At 59.3% G+C, this 22,284-nt stretch overlaps 1 protein-coding gene across 1 annotated transcript in view; it reads left to right on the forward strand.

Annotated features, from left to right (window-relative positions):
- The first annotated feature begins 1,079 nt into the window (after positions 1-1,079).
- SCN5A (sodium voltage-gated channel alpha subunit 5) overlaps positions 1,080-22,284 on the forward strand; it is a 70,733-nt gene continuing 49,528 nt past the window's right edge. The window contains exons 1-5 of the mRNA XM_070391591.1: positions 1,080-1,352; positions 4,054-4,172; positions 11,725-11,814; positions 13,134-13,262; positions 19,618-19,709. Coding sequence (XP_070247692.1) covers positions 1,080-1,352; positions 4,054-4,172; positions 11,725-11,814; positions 13,134-13,262; positions 19,618-19,709 — 703 coding nt within the window. The remainder of the gene's footprint in view (positions 1,353-4,053; positions 4,173-11,724; positions 11,815-13,133; positions 13,263-19,617; positions 19,710-22,284) is intronic.

A 22,284-nucleotide genomic window follows, 5' to 3' on the forward strand; every position in this document is an offset into this window, starting at 1 on the left:
GGGTCTCTTGGCAGACACAGACGCCCCCGCCTGTTGCCAGATGTTGGCATCTCCAGGCCTCACGTGAAGTCTGGCCCCTCTCCCCCAGGCAGGCCCATGATGGTGTGGGGAGACCAGACAGAGTGTCCCCCACTCTGCGACCCACCACCCTGGCTGGAAAAGAAGCCCAGAGTGTGGGCTTCGGTCCAGGGGGCGTCTGACCACCCTCCCAGGGCCCCAGGGTTTCCTGTGGAAGGGACAAGCTTGAGAGGGGGCTGCACTGGGACCTTCTAGTGCCCTGGCCCCTCACCGATGTGTTCTTTTTATCACTCAGTCCATCATTCATTGGTTCAGGACCAGCCCTGCCAGAGATCTGAGATAAAGAGAGGGTAGGCCCGCCCCTGCCCCCCTGGGGTGTCCCTCTCGGTCCACAGTGTGTCACACAGTTGTGGGAAGTGTCTCAAAGTGCACTTGGGCCCAGCCGCGGTGGCTCGGTGGTTGAACATCTACCTATGAACCAGGTTACATGCCCAGGTTGCGGGCTCGATCCCTAGTAGGGGGCATGTGTGAAGCAGCCAATCAATGATTCTCTCATTGATGTTTCTATCTCTCTCTCTCCCTTCCTCTCTGAAATCGATAAAAATATATTTTTGAAAACATTTTAAAAAGTGCGCTTGGAGGAGGAGCCAACTAAAAAGTGCGCTTGGAGGAGGAGCCAACAGGTGCCAGTGTTTCCTCTGTGCTGAGTGGGGCAGGGAGAGGAGCTTCGATGACGCCATCACTCTTGCCCACTTGCACTCAAACGGGTCTTTAGGGTGTGAGGAGTGACCGTCCTGTGGGCCCCTGTGCACACCCACAGCCTGGAGGGCCCCGGGCTTACCCAGGCCAGCAGCCACCAGGTGTGCCCGTGGGGAGACCGGGCCTGGTCTGGGAGCGTCTCTGCACACCGTGCCCTTCCCTCCGCCAGCACAGCCGCTCCCCCGCAGGTCCGCCACCCTGCCCTCTGGCCCTGTGCGTGGCGTCAGGCCTGGCGTCTGTGTCTTCCAGCTTCCCCGCAGGCGGCCGGAGGACAGCCTGGGCCCCAGAAGCAGGATGAGAAGATGGCAGACGTCCTGGTACCTCGGGGCCCCAGCAGCTTCCACAGGTTCACCCGGGAGTCCCTGGCGGCCATCGAGAAGCGCATGGCGGAGAAGCAAGCCCGGGGCTCGGCCACCCTGCAGGAGAGCCGGGACGGGCTGCCCGAGGAGGAGGCTCTCCAACCCCAGCTGGACCTACAGGCCTCGAAAAAGCTGCCGGATCTCTACGGCAACCCGCCCCGAGAGCTCCTCGGGGAACCCCTGGAGGACTTGGACCCCTTCTATAGCACCCAAAAGGTGACTGCCCTTCCCCACCCCGTGATCCCCCTACCCCCCACCCCCCTACCCCCCCACTCCCCAATCCCCCATCTCCCCACCCCCCCCACCCCCGCCCACGCTTCCCCGTGGCAGTTGGGGACAGGGCCTTGGCATCACACTGGGCTCTTTGGGGCGGGCTCCTCTGGGCGCTGGGGGAGTGAGTCATCAGTGATCTATATTCCAATCACCTTCCTTTTGGATTCCAGAATAAAAGGCCAGACATATGCAGCCCGGGATTGTTTGGTGTTAGGAGGAAAGAGAGGGCAGCCGCAGTGACAGTCTTGCTACCCGGTGGAGTCCCTGCTTGGGGAATTGTCTGGGGTTAGCCTTCACCTGCGGAGCTCTGCACCCCATCCCCATGGTGTGTGTGAGCTGGAGGCGGGCCCTGAGTCCTGTCCTGAGTTGAGTTTGGGCCCCAGAGCACGGCATCCCGCTCCTAACTGGGGACGGCGGGCAGCCTGGGAGGACCCACTGGGCCTTGGCTGGTGGCGGGACCAAGCTGGCCGGTGGGAAGTCTGAGAGGGGTGGGGAGGGGCTTGTCTTGCCCTTGTCTCTCCTCCGTGTAGGGAGAGGAGGTGGCTTTTACCCACTAGACAGGGTGAGTCAGGCTCCCGCCTCATATAGATTTCTATCCAGAAGGTGAGCTCCCAGTCGGAGTCCCTGCCCTGCCCTGACCTCACCTCACAGGACTGAATGCCCAGCCCTGCACCCGGCCAGACCCCGGGCATGCAGGGCTCCTGCAGAAGCCTGGTCCCCAGCCCGGCCACCCTCACTTCACTCTCACTGCTGGAGGAAAGTGGGTTTGAACTTGGGGGACAACTTTCCCCAGAAGGCAGGGACCGTGGACAGTGGCTGCTCACGGCACTGCAGTCAGCACAGGGCGGAGGAAGCAGTGAGCGCAGCAGGGACCTGTGTTCCCAGGGCGGGTGCAAGTCCGTGGCAGGTGTAAGCGCCATGTGTCTGTGTCACCAGGCACCTGACTGTGCGAGATGGCATTTAGGAGACTAAGGGGCTGAGGGTGGGTGTGGTTCCAGACTGTCTCCACGCGTGAATGCTGGTGGGAGTGGGCGAGGGTGAAGGGAAAGCCACGTCTGTGTGTGTGCACAGGTTTGCAGGGAGACCTTGAACCTGCCCTGCTTCCCCCTGGTTCACGTGACTCAGGCGGGGTTCCGGTTGGTGGCTGGGGCCAAGTTTGGGTCAGAGTTAGGCTGGGAGTTGGGATTCGTCAGGGTGGGTGGGCTTAGGTCATGGTTGGTCAGAGCTGGAAGTAAGAATTAGGGTGGGGCTAAGACCGCAGCTGGTGGCAAGTCAAGGCTACCGTGGCGACTCAAAGGGGTGGTTAGGTCGTAGTTCGCTGGGACAGGCAGCGGTTGTGGCACGGGGACCCAACAGCCGGGCTGAGCTGAGCTGCGGGGACTGGTGGCAGCTGGGCCTGGAAGGAGTCAGGGACACTCTCTTCTGTCCCTGTGACCAGGAATACTTGAACCGAGGCCCAGGTATGATTCTGGTCTCTAACCTCTGTCTCTCCTTTCTGACCCCGGCCAGACTGCCCGCAACCCACAGGGCAAGGCAGGCACCACAGCAGCACGTTTGGTCCTGGGCTATCTGGTCAACCCGTCCCCCTACCCAGATTAAACAGAGCCTTGTCTCAGCAGCAATGGCCGCCTTAGAGAAGCGAGAGCCCAGCGCCGTGCTGCCTCGGCCATGCCGCCTCAGCCGTGCCACCGTACAGCTGGGCAGGGGCATGGCCGCTGTCCTCAGGGGCCGGCCCAAACCCCCACTCGATGCGCCTGAGGCTCGGCCACGATGCTCATGCCCCATCGTGCTGTGTAGATAGTGTCTTCTGGAAGCTTGGGGAAGGATCTACCTTGGGCTGCTCACAATCCCTCCAGGGGAGACACTGTGTCACGGGGTGGGGCTGACATCTGTCCTGGGCTCCGGGAGACAGGGTCACGGGAAGGGAGACAGGGTCACGGGAACGCTGCTCTCTGCTGGGCTAGGGTCTGCCCTTTCCCCACCCCTGGTCTTCACTCCTCAGGCTTCACTCCCCCGTGGTCCAGTGGGGAAGCCACACCAGGCAGGGAGGGGTCCAAGGGAGAAGGAGAAAGAGGGAGCGTCCGCTGGGCCCCGGCCGCTGCTGTGGCAGCAGCTCAGCCAGGATCAGGAGAGCCCTTCTTGTTGGGATGGTCATTTTGAACGTAAAGGAAATCCCACCCACCCTTGACATTCTCCTAAACTTGACCTCACCCCCTCCCAGCCATGGTGACCCCATGAGAGTCCAATGACCTTCAGAATATGCTGCTCCCCCATCCCTTATTCCTCCCTCAGGCCCTCTTCTTGCCACCCCACCCCTTAGCCAGGGCTCTAGGGTTTAAGCCAGCCGTGGGCAAACTACGGCCCGCGGGCCGGACCCGGCCCGTTTGAAATGAATAAAACTAAAAAAAAAAAAAAAAGACCGTACCCTTTTATGTAATGATGTTTACTTTGAATTTATATTAGTTCACACAAACACTCCATCCGTGCTTTTGTTCCGACCCTCCGGTCCAGTTTAAGAACCCATTGTGGCCCTCGAGTCAAAAAGTTTGCCCACCCCTGGTTTAAGCCAATACTGCCCCCCAAACCTGTCTCCACAAGGGCCGAGGGGCTGCCACCCCGACCTAAAGCAGCTCTCTGTCCACAGACCTTCATCGTGCTGAATAAAGGCAAGACCATCTTCCGGTTCAGTGCCACCAACGCCTTGTACGTCCTCAGCCCCTTCCACCCCATCCGGAGAGCGGCCGTGAAGATCCTGGTTCATTCATATCCTTTGCGGGCAGTGCCCGCTCGGCGTGCCCTCTGGGCCCCATGTGGCGGGTGGACAGGGCAGGGCCAAGTCCTCAAACAAGCAGCCCGATCATCCGCCGGGAGGAGCCGGTTGGAAATGTAGAGTCTCCGACCCCAGCCCAGACCTGCCAGCCAACACCTGCATTGGAACAAGGTCCCAGTGGAGTCCTGGGCCTGTGGAAGTTTGGGGAACCCTGCTCTGATTTTTCAGGGGAGAAATGTCCTAGGAGCTAAGCTACTGAGCGTGCCAGAAGGAATGAAGCCTGTCGGTGTCCCCTGGCTCTGGTACTGTCCCCAGGTGTCCCCTCCCACTGCACCTCCCCACCCACTCGCAGGGACCTCCAGCAGGCCGCCCCAGCTCAGCCAAGGAGAAACCACTTCCCTAGAGAGAGGCCTCTGGCTCCTCGGCACATGGGCATCTTCCGAGGGGGGGACAGCGCTTGCTTTTTGATTAGGTGTTGACACAATGTTTGCAGTTTCGGAGTATCTAAAAGAGCTCGGGTTAGCGTTCAGTAATATATATAAACCACAGCCTAAAAAAGCCGCGGCCGCCCAGGAGAGCTGTGGAGTATGGGGGACATGTACTGGTCTTGGACCACCCATGGGACGGGGTGCCGGCATCCAGGCACGGCTGTTCTCCCCACTTCAGAAGCAGGGCCCCACAGACAGCCCTCCGAGAGGGCAGAGCTGGCCTCGGAGTCCTGGGCGTCCGTGCTGCTGGGCTCAGCCGTGTGATTAGTTGTGGGTGTGGTGGGCTGGCCGGATGGAGCCCCCGAAGGTCCCTCTTCGTTCCCCACTCTGGAGGGCCAAAGGCAGAGACCTCACCCGTGAACCTCTGGGTGGGCAGGAGGCTCAGTGAGGGACGAGGTAACCAAGACCGTTGCTGACAGCTCCGGGGTTTTCCTGTGTGGGCAGGGCTGGGGATGGCTCCCCCGGGGCCCCATGCCGATCCTCACCCCAGGGGTTAACAGGAGGGGCTCAGTGCTGCCTCCGTTCTCTGCATGCAGGCCCTCTCGCTCCCCTCCTCTGCTCACGCCTGCCTTTCTCAGGAGGTGGCTGAGACACGTGTCAGGCCAGGGAAGTCCCACACTTAACGCTGTGGCGGCGGCATCAGCTGGATGGGCAGACACGTCCGTGGAGAGGGGCCGTGTTCAGGGTGCAGCCTGCCATGCACAGCTACATCTTACTTGGTGAGGCGAGAGTGGGTCTAGGTTTAATTGTGGGCCCTTCTGCCACTTGTCCCAAGCGCCCTGTAGATGCCCAGGACTTTGCTGGGCACCCTGAGGGCATTAAGCTGAATAAGACCCTGTCTTTGCCCCCCCCGGGGAATGTTATAGTCCCCTAAGAGGGATGAGACAGCTACAGGAATAGCTGTCATTCCTGCAGGTGTGTGGGCACAGCCTGGCGAGAACAGTGGGGCGGGCAGTGGAGAGGAGAGACCAGCCGCCTGTCTTGCTCTGAGCCTGGCTGCGGCCTCACTGCGAGGGCGTGGCCTCCCTGGCACCTGCTCGGGCTCCCCCCTGGGGTTTCTCCTCCTGGTATCTAACCAACCCAGCACTGCCTGGCAGCGGCAGCAGCCCCTAGAGATGCGGCAGCAGCCCCAGGGCCCCTGCACAGCCCTGGGTGGGGGTGGGGCCGATGAGGCCGGGAGGAGGTGGGCCGGGGAAGCTGTGGGGACACTGGAGGTCTCAGCCTAGCCAGAGGGTCCATGGAACAGTGATTCTGAGGCTGGGAGGTCCTGGTACCACCCAGCAGGACTAGCCCTGAGGGCTCTGAGCCAGCCCGTATCTCCCAGGACAGCTGCCCCAGGGAAGTGGCTCAGCATGAGAGAGGCCCTGTGCTGGGCGCCTAGCGGCTGCCTTGGCACTCCACTGCCTGGGGATGGGTGGGGGACCATGGCAGGCCCTCAACAGCGCCCCTTAGTGGGCTCAGGGGCACTGGCAATGAGGAAGGGGCCTAGATCTGTGAGGTTTGGGAGCAGCTCCGTGCCCTGAGCCTTGCCATGTAGAGTGAGGTCCACCCACCAGTGGCATCAGCATCACGGGGATCTTGTAGGAACTGCCAAATCTCAGGCCCAACTTGCAAACGTTTTAGCAAGTCCCAAGGATTCCTGAACATACTGTCCTCGGGCAGTTGTTTCCAAAAGTCAGTCTGGGAGGGCCACCTCGGCCTCACCTGGAACACCTAGCCCTTTCCAAACCTCGGTCACCAGTGCGAGGCCTAGGGCTCCGCAGCTTTTCCCTGCATTTAAAAAAAATAAAGATATAATTCACGTACCATAAAAGTCACCACCCCAAGCAGAAACCCCCTGCCCATGAGCAGTCACTGTGCATTTCTAATGCTCACAGATGTCATGTTTTGGATTAGGAACTTTCTCTCTGCTTACATTTTGTATTGTGTTAGAAGACATCTAAGATGTACCTTCTTGCCCATGTTCAAGTGTACAGTACAGTGATGTCACCTTCCCGCACGTTGCTGTGCAACAAATCTCTAGAACTTTTTCCTCTTTCGAAAGGGAAATGCTATACCCGTAGCTGGTGGCTTACATCTTTACTATCCATTCAAACGCCCAAGTCCTCGCTGTGCAGAGGTCTGTGCCAGGCCCTCTGGAAAGGGCAGGAGGGGCAAAGACAGGCTGAGAAGGGGGCGGGAACGCAGCCCCTGCTCACTGGCAACAACCCAGGCGCCCCCAGTGCCGTGCTCGCGAGTGCACGCTGATTCAGCCCAGCTGTGCCCTGTGCGCCACGCTGGCAGTGCATGCTGGGAAGGTGCCTCAAAGGTAAATATGGGCATGTTGAATTATGGCTCCCTATGTGCTTCTGCTAAAATGCTGCAAGATGTGCTCCTGCCGGGATTAAATAAAAGGAACTGACTGAACTCCCAATCCCGCCGCAGTCACATTGAGAGGCCTCATGTTCACACCAAGAGGCATCCGCCTGCCTGGGTGCCCGGGATCTGTTCACAGAGCCTCCCACGTCTCTAGCAGATTCAAATGGGCAATCAAACCGCATGTTTGTGTGTGTGTGTGTGTGTGTTCGCTTCATAGCACAAATCTATGAAAACACCCGCTCCGTTCCTTCCCTTCCCTTGGGGAGTTGACTCCTTGGGAGGCGGTCCTTGCTGGCTTTTTAACCAGGAGGCCGGGCGTGGGTGTTTGGGGACAATGACACGACAGGATGGGAGATGTTCTGCTGGGCTCAGGCCTGGAGAGTTGGCCTGTGCTTCTGCCCACACACCGGACCAGCTCAGTCATCGGCCCGAAAGAACCAGGCAGTGCAAACAGGTGTGGCCTGGCCAGGAGTGCACCTGACTCATCTCTCTGGTGCTGGCTCCGGGCTGGGCTCCATGGGGGATCTGGCGATGCTTTGGGCAAAGCCCGATGGATTTGAGCAGGGGTCCTCAAACTACGGCCCGCGGGCCACATGCGGCCCGCCGAAAACATTTGTTTTTTTTACTTCAAAATAACATGTGCAGTGTGCATAGGAATTTGTTCATAGTTTTTTTTTTAAACTATAGTCTGGCCCTCCAATGGTCTGAGGGACAGTGAACTGGCCCCCTGTTTAAAAAGTTTGAGGACCCCTGGATTTGAGGCTCAGTCTAGGTGGGAAGTGGTCACACACACACACACGTGGCGGAGAGCAGTGGAAGTGGCATCCTCAAGGCCAGGAGGGCCAGCAGGGTTTTGAGAATCAAGTGGCAGAGACTAGAGTCTGCTACGCCCGGACAGGCAGCCCATCACTTCTCTCTGTGGGGCCCAGACTGGCTGCAGGATTTGGGGTGTGGGAGGGTGCTGTCTCCTCTGGCTCTTCCCTGAGTCTGGCTGTTAGAGTCCAGCTCCCCTCTGTCCATGTCCAGGCAAATCCTCTGGGCCAAGGCGGCCTGTCCACCCTGCTGCTCCCTGCCAAGGGCCTTCTCCACTCGAGTGAGAGCTGTGAGCGGCTCCCCTACAGCCAGGAGCGGCTTGGCTCCATGGAGGGGGGTCTCCGCCTCCTCAGCCCACCCTCTTTTGCCACGACCGCTGGGCTGACTGATGGATAGAGGAAGCCTAGCCAGCCTCCGGGGGCCTGTCTGAACACCTCCTCCAGGAAGCCCAGCTGGAGGCAGGGCTGGTTTCTTATAACAGCCTATCTCAGAGCAGCCCCGTGAGTCCAGGGCCTCCCTGTCTCCCACACAGGGCCGGCTCAGGTGGCAGTTCTTAAAAATGGCAAATAAGTTCACTCCTCCTGCATGGCAGTCTGCTTACACTTTTTAAAAATATATACATATATATATATGTTTGTGTGTGTATATATATATATATATATATATATGTTGTTATTGTTGAGAGAGAGAGAGAGAGAGAGAGAGAGAGACATTGATCAGCTGCCTCCTGCACGGCCCCTACTAGGGATGGAGCCCACAACCCAGGCATGTGCCCTGACTGGGAATCGAACCAGTGACCTCTTGGTGCGGGATGACACTCAGCTCTTGAGCCACACCGGCCGAGCTGCTTACTCTCAGGTGTGAGCCCTGCGTGTGTTTGGTTTTCATGCTGCTCTGTGGGTGGCAAAGGGCCAGGGTGGGATCGCATTCCCCCTTGCTGGGTGAGGAGGCTGCAGTCTGGAGGCAGGGGTGGCCCCGGTGACTTTTGTTGTCATTGTGCAGGGATGGCGTAGCAGGGGCTCCAGTGTGGGCCAGCTGTGGCTGAGCTGGGCTCTGCCGTGGGCCAGCTGTGTACCTACAGTCATTTTCTGTGGCTGCTGTAGCAAATCACCGCGAGCCTAGCAGCTTAAAGCAACACGAAACGATCCTCTTGCAGTTCCTGGAGTCAGAAATCCCAAAAGTTCTCCCGGGTTAAAATCAAGACATCGGCAGGGCTACCCCTGTGTGGAGGCTCTGGGGAGAATGCCTTCTAGGCTTTTCCAGTCTGTAGTGGCTGCGTGAATTCCTGGCTCTCGGTCCATTTCATCCTTAAGCCCGTGACAGCTGGTGGAGTCTCTCACACGCATCCCTCCGAGGCTGGCTCCCTCCCCCCTCCCCCCGCCCCCCGCCCCGCTCCTCTCACTTGTAAGGACCCTGTGATGACCCTGGGCCCACCCAGAAAACCCAGGACAATCTCTACATCTTAGGATCCTTAGTTTAATCACATCTGCAAAGTCCCTTTGCCACATCAATGAACAATCACAGTTTCTGGGGATCAGAGTCTGGTTGTCTTCAGGGGGCTGTTGTTCTACCGGCTACAGTATCCTTCACCTTCACCTCTCTGTGCCTTGGTCTCCTCTGTCTGTGAAGTATCTCCTCACGGGTTCTTGGGAGGATCGAATTAGTTCATGGATTCAGGGAGCAGAGCCTGGCACCCGGCTCCATAAGTGCTTGCTCTTGGCATCATTTCAGACTGCGGGGCTCATCTGGGATCCTCATAGAGGGCTTAGCGCCTGTGGGGTGAGTAAAGGCTGGTCAAGGGGCTTGTTAACTGTCTGCCCGATGAGGAAAGACTCAGCATGGAGCCCAGGTGTGGGGCGTGTGTGTGTGTGTGTGTGTGTGTGTGTGTGTGTGTGTGTGAGAGAGAGAGAGAGAGAGGGAGAGAGGGAGAGAGAGAGAACACTGAGATGGGAATCTGATCCTGCCTTTGAAAGCTGGAGAGGGAGGTGGGCCTGACACAGAGATTGTCACACAGGCAGGTGGATGCAGACACCAAGCTAGGGGTAAGGGGGGACCTCAGTGCCTGGGGGGGGGGGGGGGGTGGCGGTTGTTCCCTGCCAGGGAGGAATGCAGGCTCCCTGGGGGCTGTGGCTTTGCAGCTGAGCAGCTGTGGTTTGATTAAAGGGGCTCCAAAGCCTGACCCCTCTCATCCCAGATAAGAACCTGGAGAGTTTATTGTAACTGGGGGCCGGGTTCGGCATGCGATTGCCGGTTCCCTAGTCTCTCTAAGACAGTGGTTCTCAACCTTCCTAATGCCGCGACCCTTTAATACAGTTCCTCATGTTGTGGTGACCCCCCAACCATAAAATTATTTTCATTGCTACTTCATAACTATAATTTTGCTACTGTTATGAATCGCAATGTAATATCTGATACGCAGGATGTATTTTCATTGTTACAAATTGAACATAATTAAAGCATAGTGATTAATCACAAAAACAATATGTAATTATGTGTTTTCCGGTGGTCTTAGGCGACCCCTGTGAAAGGGTCGTTCGACCCCCAAAGGGGTCGCGACCCATAGGTTGAGAACCACTGCTCTAGGAGGACTGGGGGTGTGGAGAGCTCTCACCTGGATTCCTTGAGAAGCCTCACTTCTGCCCCCAGCTGGGGCAGCCCGTCCACTTACAAGTCAGCTCCCAGCTCGGCCGATCTCCAGTCTGACTGCATTGGTCTCCCCATCTGCCGAGCCCGGTCCGGCTGTGGAAGAGGTGGAGCTGTGGTAGGAGGAAGGAGGCAGGCCCCTGGAGCTCAATTACCGCAGCTCCGGGCAGCCTGTGGGAATGAGGGGCTGAGGCTGGGGCAGCATGGGGAGCCTGGGGCAGCCACAGGGAGGAGGGGGCCCAGCCTCTCCTCTCTGGCTGGGGAGGGGATTTGTGAGGGCAGCAGAGTATTCCTGTTCCAGGCCAGGCCTCTTGGGAGTGCCCCAGTCCACGGGGGGCCCAGGGTCTGCCCCTTGCTTCTCTGTAGGTCTTGCAGGGGTGAGGGAGGCCGTGGAGATCAGTCCAGCCTGAAGCAGCAGCTGGGACTTGCAGCCAAAGAGTCCGGGCCAGACGAGGCCTGAGGCAGTTCAGTTCAAGGCCAAGGGCCCGGTAGGATGCCCAGGACAGTCCGAGCATTTGAAGGCTCCCCTCTGACTGGGGACATTGACAGTCGGAGAGCAACCACATGCTAAGGTGCTCCTGCTGGGGAGTGCTCTATTGGGGGTGCTCCTGCTCAGAGGGGGGGTGCGCGTCTTAGAGGAGGAGAAGGTGTGTATGAGGTGGAAGAGAGGACAAGAGTGAAGAGATCTGCCAAGACAGGAAGCAGCTGGGGAAGCAGCCCCCTGCCTCCTGGGGCCAGTGTGTCCCAACAAGGTACAGAAGCTGTGTCAGCAGGACACTTCGACGGAGAAGTCCTAGGCCACAGGTCAGCCTGGGCGGCTCCTACAGAAGTGGGGGGGGGGGAAGGACTCGGACCCTGCACCATGGCCTTCCTCTCCGACAGTGGCCCCTGAGGAGGTTTACAAATGCCACCTCCCTCCAAAGAGGCTGTAAAAACCTCTGAGGTCTGGGCGTGCCCTTCCCCGCTTGCCTCCAGATGGGCCCTTCAGGGGTCCTGCGAAAGGTGCAGGTTCGTCTGTCTGGTCCCTCTCAGGGGCTGCAGTGCCAGGGAGAGGACAGAGACCAGCCTCGGTGGGGAGGTTGGTAAGGACTGGGCACAGCTCCAATGTGTCTTCTTGGAGCCTCTGTCTCATGGATGTGGCAGCTCTGGCCTGGGAGTGACGACCCCCGGGCCAGGCCCCTCTGGCCCTGGTGGCCCGGCTGACCCCCACCCCTCAGCGTGGTTTTCCTTGACCCCTGGCCACGCTCTTCAGCATGCTCATCATGTGCACCATCCTGACCAACTGCGTGTTCATGGCCCAGCACGACCCTCCACCCTGGACCAAGTATGTCGAGTGAGTATCTTCAGGGCCTCTCCGGCTGGGCCCTCCCTCCCTTCCTTCCCCTTCTATTCTGCGGCCCTGCCAGTCATCCCTGAAGAGGGCTGGGCCCAGGCTCAGGGATGCACCCACCTGGGGGGTTCTTGGCCCAGCCCCCACCCTCTTTTGCTGCTTCCCCTCCTGCCAGCTTCCTGCTCTGAGTTGTGCCCTCAGGGGAGGAAGCTTTCCAGGTTGGCAAAGTAGGGGTTCCCCCCAACGAGGCCTGAGGACATGGGAGAAGGCTCTCAAACAACAACAGCAACAACAACAATAATAATAACTGATTGAGCGCTTAGCGCATGGCCGACGCTGGCATCGAACAGTAAACATCATCATCTCCTTGAACCCTCACGGCGACCCAGGAGGGTAGGTGCAGGCACATCCTATTTGACAGATGAGGAGACGGAGGAGAGTAGTGCCTTGCCCGATACCATGCCGCTGGGAGGTGTGGCCGCCCGGAAGAGGCGCAGGGCTCTCCCCACTTCAACACCACCCTCTGCCACCTTTTCCCTCCGAGTCCTGCCTCTGTCACCATGTGCACCGTTTAGAAAGCTGCGTCTGCTCCGTCCTTCCCCAATGACAGCCTTACCCGCGGGTGCTGAGCAGACCTGAGAGGCCCATGGTGTATCTGGCTCCTGTTTTCAGGAGATGGAAGCAGCTTGCGGGTGGCGGTCCCTGTTCACACAGGACCCCTCAGTGTTGCCCCCTCCCCGGGGCCTGCATCCAGCTGCTGGGACCTGGGGGGCACAGGAGGTGGCCCTCTCCCATTCCTGGGGGCCACAGCCCCCACATCCAGGCATTAGAGAACAGTCCCTACCCGTCCTCAGGTGTTAGAATAGAACCCCCTTCCCAAGGTCACGATAGACATCTGTAGCCACCTGCCCTGTAGGCGGTTGAGCGCGGACCATGCTCTCTCACTAGCTGCTGAGGACCCACAAATAAGGTGAGGGGCTGTGACTTGGGTGTCCTTACTGTCCCATGGGGCAGACCCAGTGGCCACCATAGGCCTGTGCCCATGGACTCCCAGGGCTGGGGTAAGGAGGTCGGTGGAGGGTCCTCTGACATCAAGACAACCAAGAGGAGATGGAGGCACAGGGGCATGTGGCAGGCACTCTGCGTGAGTAGCCACATGGGAAGATGGATTGTTAGCTGGAGGTTGGAGACAAAGCTCAGCCCACACCGCCAGTCCAGCCTGTGGGCCCTGAGAGGGGGCTGCGCAGGACTCACGCCTCCTGGGGAGCCGGGGAGCCTGGCCACAGGCTTCGCCTCCCTGAGAGACCCATCTCTCCTCCCAGGTACACGTTCACTGCCATTTACACCTTTGAGTCTCTGGTCAAGATACTGGCCCGAGGCTTCTGCCTGCACGCGTTCACCTTCCTTCGGGACCCGTGGAACTGGCTGGACTTCAGCGTGATTATCATGGCGTGAGTACCTCGCTCCCCCTCTGCGTTGTGTGGTGCCGCGCCAGGCCACCCTGAGGGGCAAGTGCATCTCGCTGCACCCCGCCCTCCCGGCCTCCCTACTGCCGTCCACATTGTGGCTCTGCATGGGGCCGTCTAACAGCCCACCTTCCTGCCATGGCAGGGGGAAGTCAGGATGGAGCCCTCAGCTCATCCTGGTGGGATAGCCGGACCCAGAGTAGCTCAGGCCACGGTGGTCAGGTCCACTGCCCGTCTGTAGCCTCATGGCAGCCTGTGCTCACGGGACACCGTTAACATTCTGGTTGAGCACCCTCTGGCCTATCCACCAAGGGAACCCAGTGTTATAGCCTGAAATGCCCCAACCACGGTGAACAGTGACTGTGAATGAAACCACAGTAAAGAGAGAGAAGGAGCCTGGGGAAGTGGCCGGGCATCCCCAGGAACTCAGGCCACGCCCACCAGCATGTCTGCTCTGCCCGGTCGTAGACTCCACATCCGGCTTATTTTAAGGCACCTGGTCCCTGACATGGCCCACTGGGTCCTCCCACCAGCCAGAGAGGTGGGCTGGATGGGGATTCCCTACCCTATTTTACAAATGAGAAAAACTAATGCCCAGGAGCTCACCAGGAAGTGAACATGACCCCTGGCCTGCTGCTGCACAGGCTCAGGCCCCGCCTCCTCGCCTGGGAGGACACCCTGGCTGAAGGGCTGGGTTGAAGCCTGTCACTCGGTGTCCCAGGCATCATTGTCCCAGGCATCAGTGTCCCAGGCATCAGTGCCCCAGGCATCGGGTGCTGGGTTCTGGTGGAGACAACCCATCAGGGCGGGCCTCCCAAGCAGGAGCTGCGGGTCAGGGGCTCAGTGTAGACTTAGAGTAGTAGACCGATGCTGGGCAGAGCTGAGCGAGCGGGAGAAAGAGTAGTGGGGCGGGAGGACCCAGAGTGGTGGGGCTGGGGGCAGGCTCCTCCCAGGCCACAGTAAGAGCCAAGTGCAATGGGAGCCAAAGACCGCTCTGGCTGCTGTGTGGACAGGAGACGGAGGGGAAGGGTGGGAGCAACAGAGCAGTCGGGAGGCTATTTAGTAGCCAGGAGAGGGGGTGGGGTGGACCAGGGTCCAGGTGGGGAAGGTGAGTGTCATGGTCAGATTCTGGGTATACAGTGAAGATGGGGCTGACCGGAGAGCCCAGGGCCGTCCTTGGCTGGAGCCGCTGAGTGAATGGTGTTACCACTTGTTGAAATGGAGAATGGAGGGAGGAGCTGGCAGAGGGAGGCAGGGAGTCCAAGGGCCACTTTGGAATGTATTAAGTTTGACAACATCCAGGGCGAGATATGGAGTCAGCAGCTGGAGGTTCCAACCTGGAGCTTGGGCTAGAGGTCCGAGCTGGAGATGTACGTTCAGAAGCCATTGGGGTGCAGATGGTGTTTAAAGCCAGGAGACCAGCTGAGCTCATCCAGGAAGGAGTGTAGGCGGAGCAGGGAAGCCGCCTGGGGGCTGGAATGAGGGACACTCCACATCTCGGGGTCAAGATCGAGGGGGGGGGGGGGCCGCGGGGGAAGCGGGAGGGCACTGCCAGGAAGGGTGGAGGGAAATCGGGAGAGAGCAGTGTCCCAAAAGCCAACTGAGGGCTGGGACTCAATTTGAAAGATACAAGGCTGCGTGAGGAAGGCAAGAACTGAGACTGGACCATCAGCGTCAATATTGCTAATGACCTTGACAAGACAGGTCAGTGAGTGGAGGACTTACGCCTGATTATAGAGAGAGGGAGGAGGGGAGGCGGAGCAAGTGGAGACATCAATGTTATGGGATTTGCTGTAAACAGGATCAAAAGCAGGGTGGTGGCCAGAGGGGAAGATGGATGCAGGGAGGATGTTTAAAGAGGGCGGTGTCTTTGCAGGCGGATGGGCAGCATTCGGGAGAGAAGGGAAGTTTGGGGTGAAGGCGGGGGATTGCAGGATGGAAGCTTGAGCAGGCCGAGGGCGGGGGAATCCAGGGCCGGGCAGAGCGTTGGCGTTGAGTAGGGAAGGCAGGATTTCAGGTGGAGAAGGAGGTGGACTCATAGAGCCGATGACGAGAGAAGAACTGTCTCTTCTGAGTGCTGCTGTTTTGCTCAGTGATAACAAGCAGGATGGTCAGCTGAGAACATGCGGTTGGAGGAGCGTGGGAGCAGGAGTTTGCACTGACTTGGGAAGGGGTAGTATGGCCGCTGTGCCCCATGGGGGAGGGGCAGTGGTCCATGGGCCCCTGAAGCCCCAGTGTCACAGGAAAGGGGTTCAGCAAGAAGGACACAGCGGCTGCCTTCCCACCCCGGAGCCTGAGCAGCACAGTTTCATGAGGACGATGCCCCTGAGCCTGGGAAAGACACTGTGCCCTGGGCCCTTGTCTGATGGGCACCAGGCTCTCGCCTGTCTTCAGCCCATGATTCTGGGAAATGCTCTGCGTGACCTCAGGCCCTTAGCCAGTCCTGTCCCGTCTTAGGAGAGAATCCCGGCCTCCATCCCCCACAGGATCCCACGGGGAACCCCTCCTTCCGCTCGGAGTCACAGAGCAGGTGCCCGGCCTGCCTTCACCCTGTGCCAGAACCGGGCGGGGGGCGGGGGAGGGGGGGGGACAGAGCAGAACAAGGCCTCAGAGGCCGCTGTCGTCCCACAGAAGCAGCGGGCTCGCTTCCCCTAGGACCGCATGGACCCCCTGGACGTCAGCTCTGTGCTCTGGGCTGGGTTGGCCTGGCAGCTTTGACTGACACTCGTTCTGTCTCATGAAAACAATTAATTGCTGCCGTGGGAATGCAGTGAAATGCATTTTGCTCTAGCCAACTGGGTCAATAACGCCGGGCTCTTAGGATAATCCAAGGAGTCTTAAGTGGCAGCAAAGTTGTATTCTATGAAACTCCCCATCCCATCTCTGTCTTATGGAAATGGGGAAACCGAGGCTCAGAGAGAGCCTGCACTTGCCCAAAACGGTAGAATGTATTGGCAGCAATGTCTTCTAGCTCATAACCATGAGAGGCACCCCAAGTCTGGTGTTCCTGGCCAGGCTTCGACCTGACCCCCCACCGCCACCTCCACCTGATTTCGAGGTGGTGGGAGGGTTGGAGGGGGTGCCAGGAAGCCCGCCAGGCCCTGCCTGCAGCCTGCCAGCCAGAGCTCTTCCTGTGGCCCCCTCCCAGCTGGGCATTACCTGCCAGTCAGCACAGCCTCCCACCTTCTGGGGTTGTTATGGAAACCAAACCTGGAGGGGAAGATTGGGGGGAGCAGAGAGGAGAAGGTGGCAATCACATCCGAAGCTAATGTGCTGAGTGTGCCCTCTGCCTAGCAGCCCAGGAGGGGCCATCGGCATCGAATGGGAGGGTGCACAGCAGGCCCGGGCGGGGCAGGGAGAAGGCCCAGGCCTGCCCTTCCTCGTGGTTCCTGGGCCCCCAGAAAGGCTCCCTCTGCACCGGGGCTGGTGTGCAGGATGGCATTCTCACCCACAGCCTCTGCGCCTTCTGTGCCGGGGCCCACGACCCCACCCCAGCCCTCTGCCCCTGCCCAGCAGCGTGGTCATGGCAGGGGAAGGAAAATGGCTTGAAGGAGCATTTTGTCAGCCTGGCAGGAGGATTGGGCTCCCACCCAGCATGGCTGAAGCTGGTCCTTTGCCAGATATGGGTCTCTCCTGCCTGGCCCCACTCCCAGGCCCCACAAGAGGCCTCCCTAGGAGGCTAAGGCCCCAGGCTCTGGGTGGAGTAAAAGGCGAAAGCCCCCGTGTCCCACACGTGGTCACAGCCACGCCATGCCCCCACCCAGCCCTGTGCCCCGCCTTCCAGACTTCCACCCCCCCCCCTCCAGATTGCTCCCACACGTGTCCAACATCACAAACACACCACCAGCGGCCCCTCCGCTGTTCTCAGCCACTTGGCTGGCTTTGCAAGCCTGGGTGCACACACGTCCGGACCCTGGGGTCTCGGCTTCTCTGTGCTCAGAACCGGCTGCTGAGGGGGCAGGGGATGAATGGAGGGCAAGCGCTGTCTGCACTGGGGACCTGGGGGGGTGGGGAAGGCAGGTGCACAGCAGGACAGGGCGGGGCAGGGAGAAGGGGACGGGCAAAGACGGGCAGCCTCAGGACAGGCAGGTCTATGAAGGACAGGAGGGGAGAAGCAGGGACGGTTGGTTCCCTCTCGGATCTACACAGTACTCCCCTCTCTCCCTGGAACCGGAATAAAAAGCCTTGAAGCCAGTGGCCAAGCAAGGAAAGCTTTCCCTCGGCCACCCCACACCCCCGTCCAGCCAGCCACAGGAGACAGGGCCTAAAGCCCCCAGCCGGCCGCGATGTCCATGGATGGCAGCATGGGCAACGTTTCCCACTTAACTTGACTGTCAAAGTTAAGGCAGCACTGTGTCTGGACAGAGTCCAAGCCTGAGAGAGGAATGTGGAACAGAGGCCTGAAGGTCTGACCCGTCAGAGAGATTAGAATAGCTATCAAAATTCGAGAGGGAGCGCAGACCAAATCAGTAGGTATATATGGGCCAGAACAAAGGAGGTGACTTCTGCTCCCTGCCGGAAGGTGGGCTGCATCCGATCATCGCTGCCCTGGAGGAAGATTTGTTAGCTGAAGTGGGTCCAGGAGGCGGAGTGGAAGTGGAAACGGTCTGTGGTGTGACAAGAAGGAAAGTTCTGCGGACTCCCCATCCCTGCAGGGATGTAGTGAGCAAGGAGGGAGCAGATGTGGTCTGCAGGCCCCGTGCGTGGCCGTGGAGGACGCTGGTGCCAGCCAGTGTCAGCGCTGGGCCACACTGGACCCTGCTGACCCCCAGACACCAAGTCCCCTGACACAGCTGCCAAGTCCTTCTCTGTAGACACCCCCGGCCCGAAGGCCGATGCAGAAGTTCCGAGTAGAGTGGAGGGGCCTGGTTCCCCGACTTCCTGGCAGAGTGAGTCCCGCGGCACTGCCAGCCCACCCTTGGCACTCTCCCGGCGTCGCTGGGCTGACGTCCTGGGTCTGACATCACTCAGACACCAAGTCAGACACACTTGGTTAAACATCAGACGTCCTGAGTCCGCTGTTCTTTGTTAAACATCAGACACCTTCGGTTAAATGTCAGACACCCTGCATGCGAAGCCGTTGGTTAAATATCACAAGTCACTTGCCATTGTCCCGATGGCCCTGGTCACATACTGTCCCTCCGTCTCTCAGACATTCTGGTCATGTGGCCCCTCCACACGTGTCCTCACACTCTGCTTGGGCAGGTCCCTGCCCCCAGAGAGCACTCCTTCCTCCTATACCCGTGGAGGCCATGGAGGTCCGAGCTGTAGGCGGGAGCCCGCGCCCACTCCGCTCTGCTCAGTATCACTGGGCTCAAGCAAACCCCAATGGCTGCTCACCTCCAGAGGTCTCTCCTACTGTGGAGACCCAGGGCATCCCTGGGGGACAATGAGGGTCTGGGGTGAGACTGGGGTGGACTTATAGGAGGGGGGGTTCAAGTCTCCTCAGATCCCTGGTCCTGCTTTTTTCTCTTCTTGTGTTGGCCACTGCCTGTGAGCAGTAGAGGAGCTGAATGATCGGGCAGCCTCCCTTCTCATCTTCCAAAGCATCATGTTGAGAACTGCTTCTCGGTTGAGTCCTGATGGTTGGGGGGAGAAAGTGGGCAGCCCTCAGACACCCAGCCACACTTCCGGGGTGGTCTCAGCCGGGGCTTCAGGGTCCCCTGGTTTGGAGCAGCCAGGCAGGCACAAGCGGGCGATCCAGGCCGCAGAAGATGCAGAGCGAACCCAGGCTCAGAAGCCCACCTGCGCCTCTATCGCCTGGCCAAGGCCTCCTGGGAGAGTGTCCCTCTCCACCCCGCTGTGTCTCCATCCTCAGACCCTGCCTGCCACGTGTTGCGTCACGGTTCCCAGTGTCACGGAGAATGTGGCCGAGTCGTTGCCTCCTGGACCGGGTGTTCACGGGACCATCACCACGAAAGCCGCCTGGGGCTGGCTGTGTGGCATCCCCAAGGCACCCTCGCTGAGGTCCCCGTGGCAGGAGGGTTCTGCTCAGGAAGAGAATTTAGGGGAGCCCCCCGCCCATCCACACTCCTCCCTGTGGGGGAGGGCTGGCCGGGAGGGCAGGCTGAGGTGCTGCTGTAAATCCCAATAACTGTGGTTTGATTCTGCAGGTATGTATCAGAAAATATAAAGCTAGGCAATTTGTCGGCTCTTCGAACTTTCAGAGTCCTGAGAGCTCTAAAAACTATTTCCGTTATCCCAGGTAAGACACCAGGCGCGCCTCGCAGATCTCAGCGACAAGTGACTCTCTCTCTGTCCCCCCGCCCCCCGCCCCCACCGTGTGTCTCCTCCTGGCGTGTCGTCACTGTGTCGTGTGTGTGCGTTTCCCTTGTTACAGATACACAACTGAATTTGTGGACCTGGGCAATGTCTCAGCTTTACGCACCTTCCGAGTCCTCCGGGCCCTGAAAACTATATCGGTCATTTCAGGTGAAAATCAGGTTAAACGCCAAGGCTGGAGGGACTTTCCGGCCGCCTGAGCGTCGAGGGGACCCTCAGGAAGGCCCCTCGCATGTGCCTGTCAGCAGAATACCTGCCCCAGAGCTCGGTGTGGGAGCGGATGGCAGTGGGCACGGCTGTCTCCTCAAAGCTTCGGGACGGGCTTCGCCCACCCCAGCCAAACCCACTCGCACAGACACCGGGGGACATAGAGACCCCCTGGCAGGGCCTGGAACGAACCCAGATTCTCCACCAGATAGGAATTTCTTTCCCAAACTGACAGCTGTTTGAATAGCTGAAAGTTTGTATGTGAATTGCTTCTGCCTGAAGCATCCTCCTCCGGGGAGGAAACCACATCCACATGGGGAACAAAAAAGGAAAACTCGGCGCCCGCTTTTCCTGGCGGGTGCCCAGCCCCTGCCCGCGTCCCCTCCGGGGATCTGTGCAGAGCCCAGCCCCAGCCCCAGGTTGTGAACCGAGCGAGCATACTCTGCGGACAGGCGCGTCGGCCTTGGCGTCTAACAGCCCTCGCTGCATGGTGCGGTAGAGGTTTAGCAAACTGCGCATGGTAGCCTCCGGCAGAAATTCTCCTTGACAGATGTTGGCAACCGGAGCAGGAAGTCTCCCAAGGCCAGACGGCTTCCCTAGAAAGTCCGGCAGCCCCATCCATCCAGGGAAGCTCCCGAAAGACACACGATTTCAGAGCCCCGAGGGCCGTGCCCAGCAGCTTTCTAGGGCTTGTTCTGAATGCAGCTGCTCCCGGAGCGGGGAAGGCACTTCTGGTCGGAAGGCAGCTAGAGATTTGCACGCCGCTGATCTAGAGGGTCAGGGCTGAGAAGAGGGTTCCGTGAGCTGGGTGGTTGCACCTGCTCCTATGTGACAAGCTGGTGGGTCCTGGCCCCTGGGCCTGCATTTGGCTGTTACTGCCCCCACCGAGGCAGGCGCCCTGCCCTGAGCTCCCTGGAGGTGTTCAGACTCCCCCTGGTGGGGTTAATTATCTTCTGAGGAGCACTCCCCCCTTATGCGGTGTTCACACCCAGCCTCAGAAGGTTCCTCCTGGCCTCCGAACCCACCATGGGATATGCAGAGGGGCCACTTGCCCCTCACAGGCAGCCCAGATTCCTGCTAAGAGCCAATAGCAAGGGGACCCGCTGCTCCCAGCCACTCCCATGGAGCTGCCCCGTTGGGACAGGTGTCCTTTGCCTTGACAAGCACATACATGCTCGGAAGCCTTGGGGTCTGTCTTCTAGGGTCCCAGGGACAACCTCACAGCACACCTCACAAGAGAGGTTAAGCACACTGACCATAGCAGTGAAGGACAACCATGTTCCAGTCTCTTTTGTAAGAAAGGCTGACAAAGAAAACTGTTTCTCAGTCCTGGGGGAAAGCAGAAGCCTGTCAACCTGAACCCAGCCCCCTGGGATCCCTTCAAGGTGCCGGCAACCCAGGGAAGCAGCAGAGAGCAGACCCTGAAAGTGGTCACTAGGAAAATGCTGTGGCCATATCCTGGAAGGCTCCCTGGAGGAGGTGCCCCCTGAGCTGAGTCTTACATAGCCTTGGCCCTCTCCAGACCTTGGTCCTCTTTCCCATAACATGGAGATGGAATAGGAATGGTCGGTTTCCGAGGGCTCTTTGCCTAGCCTGTTAGACCTTTAGTGGCCAGAGAATTTTTCATTTGGTCCCCCAGGTCTCGGACCTTCCTGGGTCTTTTCACAAAGCATCTTGTTATTGCATTGGAATTATTCTTGCCAAAAGTGAACCCTGTCATCGATATGAAAAACATTAAAGGGGTTAGTCTGTGCTCACCAGCCAATGACCAAAGACCACGAGGTGCCCGGCTGGGCCTTGAACTGGATGCTTTAGGCCAAAGAGGCTTCGGCCTAGTAGTTGAGACAGCATCCCATTTGGGTGTGCAAGCTGCTGCCCGCCACGCCTCACCGAGTCCCCCACAGGCCCCCAGGCTATGGTCAAGGTCTCTGGGTCCAGTGGGCAGAACCAGAGTGTGCCCGCTGAGGGGTCCAAGAACCTCCACTAGAGAAAAGGGGTTCTGGACTCCAAAGGACTCGTGAATCCCACCGCCACCGCCACCGCCACCGCATGCTCAGACCCCTGCGAGGTCCCCCCACTGCCCAGGCGGTTGCCAGCATCTGCCAGGACGATTTCCACAGAGAGCGCTGCGTGCCTCTGCGCCCTGGGCAGGCAGCAGCGTTGGTGGCACCATGGCTGAGAATTCCTCTCCCGTGCCTGCCCTTCGCCGCCTCCCTGTCTCGGGTCATGGACACAGCAGCCTCAGGCACAGCCGCCACGGGTGCTCCTAACACATTAACCGGCTGGACAATGGATGGATGGAGCTTAATCTGAGATCTGGCCGCTTGTGGGGGTGGGGTGGAGTGGGGAGGTGGGGGGGGGGGGGAAGGTGAACGGGGTTGTGGGGCAGGGCCCTGCTGCTGACAAAGAAGCTCCCTCACTCCCCATGCTGCGCTCGAACTTGAACTTCTCGTAGGGCAGTAGCTCAAGTGTCAGACCGACCGTGTCTACACCCGCTTTTCTGTCGCCTCACTGTGTG

The sequence above is a fragment of the Myotis yumanensis genome, unplaced genomic scaffold (genome assembly GCF_028538775.1).
Source record: "Myotis yumanensis isolate MYYU_CA2020_CCGP unplaced genomic scaffold, mMyoYum1.0.hap1 SCAF_14, whole genome shotgun sequence".
NCBI lineage: Eukaryota > Metazoa > Chordata > Mammalia > Chiroptera > Vespertilionidae > Myotis > Myotis yumanensis.